Genomic DNA, 10,670 nt, shown 5'->3' on the forward strand with positions numbered 1-10,670 from the left:
AGCAAGCAGGATGATTAGGGAGCAGCTTTCTGTCTCCAAACCCATTAGGACCCAGCGTCTCATCAGCCCGGCTTTAGGGATGGAGAAAATGAGGCCCAGAGAGAGGATGGGAGTTGCCTATGGTCACCCAGGAGAGTTGGGCTGGTCCCCGGGCCTCCCAGCTCCCAGCCCAGCCCCTGACCCATCGGGCCACAGTGTCTCAATGGGCAACATCAGGCTCCGCGTGGCGAGGACAGAGCAGCTGGTGCTGCGCTCCTGTCCCAGGAATTTGGCCAGCTCCATCCCCGCTAGTGAACCCAGAGCCCAGCCGGGCTTTGGGAGGCAGAGACAGGCAGGGGCAGCTCCAGCCCGGGCAGTTTTGGGTTCAGGGGGCCCCAGCGTGGGCCTGGAATGACTGAGCTGCAGGGGCCCTGGGGTACTTGGGGGCCCATGAGGCAACGGCTAGCAGCTTGGCAGAGGCTAGCTCAGCTTCGCCTGGCAGCCGAGTACTCCCCACAGCCACATCATCGCCAAGGTGACATCTGGAGTCACGGAGATGGCACAATGCCAGGCCTGGGCTGAAGGGGCACTGCCACTTGAAGCCTTAATTAAACGCCAGCAGGAGTGCTGGCACCCCCTGTCCGCACCTCCACAGCTGCCTGTTTGCAGAGTGCTGAGGGGTGGGTGTCAGCAAGGGCTGCAGCTGGGTGTGCAGATAAATATAGATACACCCTCCCTTCCCCTGGACCTGCCTTCCCCCTCCCTGTAACACACCCCATCCCTCCCACTCCTCCTCCTGGCCCTCTAACAACCCCCCCCCATCCCACCGCCATGCTGCAGGCCCCCCTCTTCCCAGGGTGAGGAGCCTTAAAAAAACAAGCAGATTCCTGCCTTTCCATGGGGGCTGCTAAGCCAACCGCTGCTAACTATACTGCACGTGCCCTCCCTGCTGAGACAAACCCGCAGGAAAGACAAGGCCCTTTGTAAGGGCTGCAGGGCCAGGCTGGGATCAAGGGCGTCTCCTCCAGGGGGTGAGTGGCTGGGGGTTATGGTGGCAGGGCTGGATCCTCAAGCTCGGTGCACGGGAGTGCTGAGCTCTTCTGAAATAAAGGCTGTCACGGACTCACAGATCATGCCCCCTCTTGGCCCCGTGCGGTCTGTGGGGGTGCCCCTTTCAGTGAGACAGTCCTTCTCGGGGGTCCACTCTCTCGGGGTTATGCCCCTCCACCTCCTGGAGCTGCACCTCTCAGCCTTAACACGCCTGTTTCTTGCCGTGGGCCCCCTCAGGGAGTCCACTCACTCTGGGCCCCTGGGGCCTCCACCTCCCGAAGGGGATGATGCCCCCCTGTTCTCTAGCCCAGAGCGACTCCCAGCCAGCGTAAAACAGGAGGGTTTATTGAGCGTTGAACACAACACAGGAAACTCGCCTGGCCTCCCTCAGCACAACACATCCCAGTCTCCCCTGCATCCAGGGGGGCTCTGCCTGCTCCCTCTCCCTCACCCAGAACCCCCCGGCTTCCCAGCTGGGCATCTGAGATCACCTGCCCCAAGCCCCCCCTCTGTCCATTGTCTTCTCTCCAGGTAAACAGGATTGCCTGGGCCCCCTCTCCTCCCTCCGCAGCCCGTTGTCCTCCCACTGGCCAGACTTGGCTGGGATGCCTGAGCTGGGCTCCGGGCCACCAGGTCACCAGTCACTGGGGTCTCCATTCTCCACGCCAGTGGTTGGGATCCCAAGTTTCCTTGCCAGTCCTCTGTACCAACAAACTCCCTCTCCCATCCCCTCGTTAAATCCGTAACACCCAGGGAAACTGAGTCTCACCCCCTCTGCACGCAACCCGTAGGAAAACCAAGAAAATCCCCCATAGGAAACAAGCAAAACCAAGAAACTCTCCCACTTCGTCACACAAGCCCTGTGGGTGGACCCACACCTGGGGTGCCTGGGCTCCCTTCTGCCTCTGCCCCAGACTCACCACGGGGCAAGTGGCTCGCCAGCTTGTGCCCGCCACTCACTTGTTGAAAGTGCTTGGTGAGCCTCCTCCGGAAGGTGCCAGGGAAGCCAACGGGGCAGTTACTTGACATGGGGAGCCAAGGCCCGCTGAGGAATGAATGATAAAGGCACCTGATGTTTCAATCTCAAACTATGCCCAGGGGAGCGCTGCGCCCAGCACTGCCATGCAGCCCCCTCTGGGGTGGAGCGTGGCTGCTGTTTATCTGCCATACCTAGGTGGTGGCGTGAAGGGAAGGGTTTGGGCTGGGAAAGCAGAGCGCCACTGAGGCTGACACGGGGAGGAACAAGTGACTCATCTGTGCCCGACACCAAGGTAAGGGCGGGAGTGGGTGGGGGAAAGGAGGGGGTTCCTGCAAGGAGCCTGTCTGGCTTTGCCCTCCCTCCCGCTTTGCTGGGAGAATGGGTTCATCTGGCTGTGCCAGGGCTGCCAGGTCTTCTGCCCTCTGCTGATGGCCCGGAGATGGATCAGACACAGGGCGTCCCCACGCAGGCCAGCTTTGGTCACCCCCTTCACCCGTTGCCATTAGTGTCTGGGGTGACCAGCTGGAGACCCTCCGGCCTGGGAACTCAGCCCCCCCCGCCCCGAGACAAGGCCCATGCGATCGGGCTGAGCTGCCCAAAACTGGGGCCAGTGTGTGAAAAGGCAGCTGGCAGTGGGCTGGTGTAAAAGTCCCGGGGACAGAGGGGGCGTTGGGCTGGGAGAGGCACTAGAAGCGTGGCTGCGGGGGCTTGAGGCAAACGGCGGAGGGGGAGCCAAGGGCGCAGGAGGGATCACTTGCTGGCACTGGGCTCTGGGGGGCAGGGATGAAAGAAATGTCTGGGAGATCCGGCTGGGGCATAGCTCTGGGAGGAGCCAGGTGTGGGTGCGCTGGACAGGCAGCTCTGAAAGCTGGGCTCTGGCCAAGGCGACTCGGGGGGAACCTAGCTCCTCCCCAACCCGAAACTGTGCTGTTGACGCCCCTCAATCCAGCCCTGCAGCCCCCTGGCTATTCCAGCCGCGGGTCTCTTCTACCCTCACCAGATCTGCCCACGGCTCACAGTCTCCACCCATTGGGGCAGGTATCAGGCCCCATGGGCTAGGAGAGAGCTTGCGGGGGAGCTCTGAAGCGAGGATTTCGTTATCGTAGGGTGACTTGTGAGGGCCAGGGCTGTGCCTGGTGGGTTATTGTAGGGGCACTCAGGGCTGTACATAGTGGTATGTTATTGTAGGGTCTCCTGGGCTGTGCACAATGCTTTATGATAGGGTCCCTCATGGGCACTGGGGCAGCTGGGTGAGGATGTGTTATGGAGCCAAGCCTGTGTGTTGCAGACCCATTCGGGCTGGTTGTATACAGCCTTGAGTGGGAGGGAGGCCAGACTCCCCCCAACCCCTCACAGGACACGGCGCCAGGTTCGCTCTGGGAAGAACGAGATCCAAAGCGAGAATTTTGATCATGACCTGGAGGTTTATTGGCCTTGCACTGGCAGTGTGAGGCAGGGCCCTCGCCACGGCCCCACCAGCACCAACTCTGCCCAGCGCTCCCGACTTATCCGTGGTGCCCTGCTGCTGTGCCAGGCGCTAGTGCTTTGATACGTGGTGGAGCTCATGTGGGCATCACAGACATTTTCAATGGCAGGAACCCAGCAGCTCAGCTGGTCCCAGGGCCCCAGAACATCCAGCTACACCAGCATCCCGCAGGCAGAGCATTGCGTGCATAGCCCTTTGCTTCAGGAGCGATGGGCAATAAAACAGAGAGAGATTAAATGCTCTGACCTGACCAAACTGGGATCTTGGGGGGCCAGAAGCGGCGAATGGCCGAGCGAGCAGTCTTGCCTAGTGGTTAGAAAGGAGAACTGTTTGCCAGGTTCCTGGGTTCCATTCCCGTCCAGGTCGCAGCCTTGCCAGGTAACCATGGGCATGTCCTTTAATTCCACACCATCTTGGCTTCCCCACCTGACAATCCAATGTCCCTGGGGTATGTGTTACAACCGCAGGGCTTCCAGTGGGATGCTAAGGGCTTAGCACCCCCTGCAGCATCCCCAAACAACTGCGTGTCTCCTCCCTCCAGGCCCAGGCATTAAAACAGGCCTCCCCTCAGCCTGACCCTTGCTGTGGTCCCAGATGGACCTTGTGGGAGAGCGGCATTGGGTGCAGCGGCCTAGTGCACTAGGCCTGGCACTTGCTCAATATGGTCTCGTGGGCACAAGACCAAGATGGCCTGGTTCCCTTCCACAGTCATAACAGGAGTTCACAGCAATCGCAGATGCCTCAAGTCAGGGTACCAGGTCTGAGTATTCCTGCTCTGTTGGGGCCACTGCACCAGCTGGCATCTTGCCCATGCCAACTACTGCCAGCTGCCTCCTATCCAGCCAGTACACTGTAACCCACCGCCTTGCCCTGGCTGCTGCACACCCCATCTTGCCCTCTGCCCAAGCCCCTTGGGGGCCGGGATGTGAGGGGCCAGGTGGGAATGGGGTAGCCAGGCTGCACATTCCAGTGACTGGGAACCCTTCGAGAGCAGGACCGCACCGACGCTGTTGCCCTAAAGGGACACACTTTCCAGCAGCCCCAGCGGTTTCAGAGCCGAGTGCAGAAAGCCCCCGTTGTTGGGCGGCTGGCCGTGCCCGGTGCAGAAAGGACTGCAGGAGCGGATCACCTCACCGGCCGTGCGGCGGAAGGTCTTGCTAACGAAGCAGTAGAAGAAGAAGTTGACGGTGGTGTTGAGCATGGCAATCATGTTGGCCAGTTTCAGAGCCACGTGCAGCCTCCAGTCCTTGTTGGTGGAGCCCGTGCAAAGGTGGAAGAGGATAACGCACGTCCGGGGTGCCCACAGCACAGTGAAGACGGTGGTGACGGCCATCAGCATGGCGATGGTCTTGCCCATGCGCCGGTGGTGCCCGTCCACCTGCTTCTCCCACTTGAGCTTGCAGATGATGACGGAGTTGGTGGCCAGGAAGATGCTGCAGGGGATGAAATACATGGTGAAGCAGTGAACCCACTTGAGGACCTTGTCCACGGTGGTGGGCGGCTGGGAGTTGTGCCAGATGTCCAGCCACCAGTAGAAGGGGATCCCAGTGGCCAGCGCCGTGCCGAAGACGGCGGCGATGATCTTCCGGGTGCGCTCGGGGTAGGAGAGCATGCGGTAGCGCAGCGGATGGCACAACGCCACGTAGCGGTCGGCCGTCAGCAGCACGGTCACCCAGATGGAGGCGTGGTTGGTGGCAAACTGCAGGACATTGACGGTGTGGATGAAGGCATGGGGCCCCTTGTGGGCCAGGATGGCCATCTGCAGGATGAAGCCCATGAAAATGATGGTGACCTGGGTGAGGATGTCGCAGGCGGTCAGGGCCAGCAGGTACCAGTAGGACGATTTCTTTGTCCTGGCAGCCAGGCGGGACAGGGCGACGGCCGTCAGGACGTTAACTGGAGCAGGGACAAAGCACAGCGAGAAGTTGAAGGCGTTTGCCCAGCACAGAGGGAAGGTCTGAGATTGGCTGGATCTAGGGATGCCCATGCTCCTAGAGCAAAGCATGGCTCCATGCAGCATCTGGGGTAACCTGAGCATCTGCCACCCCATCTCAAAATCTGCAGGGAGATGCCATCTGTGAACTTACTGCTTGCAAGGCAACCCGGCACGGAGCTGGAGAGAGGAACCAGCATCCTCCTCTCTCAATCTCGACATTCGCTGCTGTGTCTGGGGAGACTGCCAGCTCCTGCACTGCTATGGGGGGGTGTCTTGGCTGAAAGCTAAGTGCCAGGTGCTGGGAATGGGCCAGGGTAAGCTGCACCTGGGGATGGAGGCTGGGCTGGGCTGGGTATCTATAAATACCACCGCGCAGGACGCATTTGCTGGTTAATCTCTCCTCTGGGTCAGCCTGAGAGATGCAGATGCCCTCTGTCCTTGAAAGCTGTGGCAACTGACCCTCCGCTCACCTAGGTTTGGTGGCCCTTTGGGCAAAGCCAGCCTGGCAGAAATTAGCCAACCTTTGGGGGCCGCCAGCACGGTGCCCCCTCCTGGCAGGCCTGCTGTAATTGCAAGCTCAACTGTGTACAGTGAGTGAAAGTTCACGTCACCGTAACCTAGGAGAACAAACGTTGCTGGGCAAAGGTGCAAAGGGGAGACAGACAGACGGACTTAATCCAAGCAGGCTACAACTCCCGCTCCTTGAGTTATCCTGTGTCTCCTCCTCTTCCCCCAGGGTTCTTTTCCTCCCCACCTTATTTCTTCCCTTCCCCTCTCTCTCTCCTTTTTCCTTCTATCTGATAAGCATCTGGCTTAGCCAGCCAAGACAGTATATTTTGCAACAGTGCTGCGAGCCTGTGACCAGAAAGGCAGCGAAATGCAAGGTCCTAAACAGCCCATCACTGGTACAAGTTTGCCAGGGCTCAGGGTGGCTGATCAGATCGTGAGCTGGGCTTGGGTTTTTTCAGCAGTGAGGATGCAAGTGAGAGTTAACACCAGAGACTGAAGCTGCATTTTCTCTCATGGCTGTTCTTCCCTTTCCCCTTTTGTGGGTCTTTGTCTTGTTTTGTCCTCTCTAGGAAATGGGATCGGACTTTAACCGCAGCACCAGCTCCAGCCTACCTCAACAAAAGTCATCCCTTTTCCCAAAGACCATTATTACCATCTTTAACTCCATCTAAGAGACGGTCAGACAAGGGGGGGGGTCTTTGTAAAACCTCTCTTCAACTAAAGGGAAAGGGAACAAGGGCTGTCAAACTGAAAGCTTTACTCAACCCTTTATATTCCAAAGGCTTTCACTGTTTTTCCTTCTTTTCTGTACCGTTACTAACAGGTGAAAAGGCTGTTGAATGGTGTGTTGCCATGGTGCTAAACGGGCTCCGGTCTCCGGGTACCAGCCCCTGGACTGGCACTGTTTAATGCTGCCCAGTGACTGGGTCACGTTATCTCCTTTGGCTCTTTGGGCTCATTTATTCCATCTAAATTCACACACCAGGCCCTAGTTGGCAGGTCGGGGAGGAAGCTACTGGCTTGCTGGGATGTAGCCCCACAGATTTAGGGGCCTGGATCCCTCTCTTCCCACCATCGCTGGAAGCGAATGTTATTATAAAGACTCTCAGGTGTCCCAAGGCTCCCCTCCAACACTTTCTAAAAAGCAAGTTTCATGTTTTCATTGGGAAATTGTAGTGAATTTATACTTTAAAACAGGTTAAAAAAATGAAACAGGTTGAAATGGAAACAAAATGTTGCAAAACGATCAGAAGGTTTTGATTGCCCCGACCCGACGTTTCAGTTCGCAAAAACATCGGAGCTTCCAACCCCTCGTCCTGTTCTGGGACGGGGAAAAACCCCCAAATGGTGAACTCTCCCAGGCTGGGAAAACCACTTCCCACCCCGCTCCAGCAGCACTAGCCTGGGGGTGCAGGGGGGAGTCACGGCTCAACTGGCCACCAGAGGGCACCAGGACAGGCCAAACACGGGGATGGAAATGGCAAGCTAAGGTGCCAGTGTCTGCTCTCCGTCCCGGGTACAGCTGTGCCCTCGGGTATGGGCCTGTGGTCTTGTGCCTCTCACAGGAGCTCAGCCCCTCTGAGCAAGGGCAGGATGTGATGGCCACACCCAGCGTCCTCCCTGGCTGCCCACCAAAGGGGGCACAATTCTCAATGCCAACCCACCAGCCTGGGCGCCAGGGGACCCTGGGAAGCCCAGACAGCCTCAGTCACGGCACCCTCCTCTCCTCCCACGCTCCGATGTGTGGACATCCCTTGCTTGGGCTGCCCGACCCCTGTACTGCCCCCACCCATCTCTCGTCTCTGCCCCCGCCCGATCCAGATGCACAAAGTTGGCATGAAGCATTAGACCGGCCACAACCCCCCCACTGAGATCCGGGGGCCCAAGCCGCCCAGAATGGAGCCCCGCTAGCTCCAGGGAAGGCCCCCAGTGTAGTTGGTGCCGTCGGCAGGGCGGAGGGACCCTCTCCACCTGGCTGCTCGGTGAATCCTCTGGGCTAGGCAGCCTCCCAGCGAAATGCACTGCAGCCAGTCCCGTCCCTTCCCCCCCAGGGGCAAGGTGGTGGCTGTGTCTCGGGCAGCCCCGAATCCCTGGTCCCGGAGCAGCACCAGGTGCGGTGGGGCAAGGGAGCCCTCCCTCCGCTGTCCCAGCCTTACCTGGCAGCCCAAGGCCCAGCAGCACGCTGTAGTAAATGACAGGGAGGATCCCCTCCTCGCAGGGTGACTGCTGCTCCCACTCCAGCGGCTCGGCGTTGCTCGCCCATGCCCCATCTGTGCTGTTGGGCAGCAGGATCATCATCCTTCACCATTGGCAGCTGGCGGGGGGAAAGCCAAGGGCATCAGGACATGCCGCAGGATCCCCAGCTGTCTCTGCTCAGCGCCAGAGCGCTGGGCTCAAATCCTGCCCCAGGCCAACGCCGGGGTGAACCAGTGTGGGGTGTGGGCCAGACCCCAGCAATGCTCCTCACGCGGCCAAGCACAACTGGTGTCTCAGGACTGGAGTAGAGGGTGGGGCCGGGGGTAGGGGAGAGCAGGGCCGGGAGTGAGGGGCACCAGCAGAACTGGGTGTGGGGTGCCCAGGGCTGGGCTAGCAGGGGGCTGCGGGTCTGGAGTGAGGGGCACTGGCAGAGCTAGGATAGCAGGGGGCTGCGGGTCAGGAGTGAGGGGCACCAGCAGAGCTGGGGTGGGCGGGGGAGCCCAGGGTTGGGCTAGTAGGGGGCTGCGGGTCGGAAGTGAGGGGCACTGGCAGAGCTGGGATAGCAGGGGGCTGTGGGTCAGGAGTGAGGGGCACTGGCAGAGCTGGGGTGGGCGGGGGAGCCCAGGGCTGGGCTAGTAGGGGGCTGCGGGTTGGGAGTGAGGGGCACTGGCAGAGCTGGGATAGCAGGGGGCTGTGGGTCAGGAGTGAGGGGCACTGGCAGAGCTGGGGTGGGCGGGGGAGCCCAGGGCTGGGATAGCAGGGGGCTGTGGGTCAGGAGTGAGGGGCACCGGCAGAGCTGGGGTGGGCAGGGGAGCCCAGGGCTGGGCTATCAGGGGCCTGTGGGTCAGGAGTGAGGGGCACCGGCAGAGCTGGGGTGGGCGGGGGAGCCCAGGGCTGGGCTAGCAGGGGCCTGTGGGTCAGGAGTGAGGAGCAGAGGCAGATCTGGGAGGGGGTACACAGGGGGGTCAGAAATGCTGCAGCTGCTTTCATGCTTGGAGGTGGCACTGCCCCCTTACCCCCATCCCCTTCCCTGGAGCTCCAGAGCCCTGGGGAGGCCCTACATGTGCTGCCCCACATGGGGCTGAGCAGCTATTGAGCTCTGTGATTGGCCAACAGCCTTTATGGGTCCAGCACTGCGATTGGCTGAGCAGCTGTTAGTGCTAATTAAAACACCCCTGGGCGTGGGTTCCCGCCAGCCGTTATTTCATTTGCAGGCCCTGGGCTCCCAGCGGGTGGTTCACGGGCTGGCATTGTCACAGACCGGGTGCTGTGAGCAGACACGACACAGGCAGGCCCCAGCCACTGAGCAATGATGGGGCGAGGGGTCCTGGCTGAGCTGGGCAGGAGCCGTGCTGCAGCCTGCAGCCCCCAGAGCCTGGAGCAAGGCCTTGCCCTTCCTGCGGTGCTCCCAGGACCCTGGCCCTGAAGCGGGGAGCTCATGTAAGCCCAGTGCATCCCCCAGCTGAGGCCTGATTCAGGCAGATGGGAGATCTCCCCATGCCCCATAGGTGCCAGGCTCATTGCCACTGTGGACTGGTGTGGACGGGGTGACCTGTCACACATGCACATAGGTTACATGAGCATGTGTGAGCATCCATGTGTAGGCGCCAGAAGCACAATTTATTAGCTGCACACAGCATATTACAAAGTGGGCATTTACCAAGCTAGCCCCTGCCAGCGACGCTTTGTAGTGACGCGAGCCCCTGCCAGTGATGCTTTGCAGAACCTACAGTCCCAAAGGTTCCTTTCTGGAGTAATGGGCTGGTGGCCCAGGTCCAACCCAGGGTGATCTTGGGCCTCTCCCTCTCCCTGCTGTATTTCCCCTCTCTGGCAGGGCGGGTGACACGCAGGCAGGAGAACACCTGCGCTGTTGTTTATCTGCTCAGCCCCGTTCCCGACTTGGAGAAAACTGGATCAAATCACGTGCACTGGGGATGCAGCTACTGCCTCAGTAACGTCCCTGGCCAGTGCTCGGTGCAGTCCCGCCGTGCTGCACCAGGGACGCTCCAGCCATGCAGATGGAACGACAGCTTGTGGTTATTTTTACCTTCATCTCACGGGCCGGAAATATTTGCTGTGGGCAATTGGAGGCAGAGCCAGCACAGAGAGCGGGGTGGCTTATCACGGCCCCGCCTGGAAGACGCCAGGGACCGGGCCATGGTTCAGTGCCAGCGTTGCTGTTATTCCCGTGAGTTACAAACTGCTCTGTAGGTCACGCCAGCTCAGGCCCATGGGTCAGTCGTGCAAGGTGCAGAGCATGGGTGTAGCCGCTCAGATGGACAGCTGGCTCCCAAGGGGTGAGGTCTGGACTGAGCCCTGGTGGGCACGGTTTATTCACAAAACCATAGCACTTTTGCGATTGGCTGAAACTGGGGATTTTCTAAGCCAATGAGAAGGTAGCCCTTGGGTAAGGGACAGGTAAGTATCTGTCATTACTACAATCAGGGTAAGGTGCTTTTGGATTGGCTGGCTGGGTCGCCCCCGGCTATGCGCCTCCCTTGGTTCTCACTGTAGGGAAGTCCAGTAGCGCAAAG

At 59.9% G+C, this 10,670-nt stretch overlaps 1 protein-coding gene across 1 annotated transcript; it reads right to left on the bottom strand.

Annotated features, from left to right (window-relative positions):
* Positions 1 to 2,839: 2,839 nt before the first annotated feature.
* Positions 2,840 to 9,168, bottom strand: GPR142 (G protein-coupled receptor 142). The gene is made up of 2 exons (XM_038372370.1): positions 8,097 to 9,168; positions 2,840 to 5,390 (listed from the first exon to the last, which is right to left on the bottom strand). Exons 1-2 carry the CDS (start codon positions 8,236 to 8,238, stop codon positions 4,510 to 4,512), a joined length of 1,023 nt encoding a protein of 340 aa, XP_038228298.1. The 5' UTR covers positions 8,239 to 9,168; the 3' UTR covers positions 2,840 to 4,509.
* Positions 9,169 to 10,670: the final 1,502 nt, after the last annotated feature.

The sequence above is a fragment of the Dermochelys coriacea genome, chromosome 14, assembly GCF_009764565.3.
Source record: "Dermochelys coriacea isolate rDerCor1 chromosome 14, rDerCor1.pri.v4, whole genome shotgun sequence".
NCBI classification, from domain to species: domain Eukaryota; kingdom Metazoa; phylum Chordata; order Testudines; family Dermochelyidae; genus Dermochelys; species Dermochelys coriacea.

Coding starts and splice junctions, on each gene's coding strand:
- GPR142 (XM_038372370.1), bottom strand. CDS start 8,238: ATGATGATCCTGCTGCCCAACAGCACAGATGGGGCATGGGCGAGCAAC. Junction 5,391..8,096: donor GCTGGGCCTTGGGCTGCCAG/GTAAGGCTGGGA, acceptor TCCCTGCTCCAG/TTAACGTCCTGACGGCCGTC.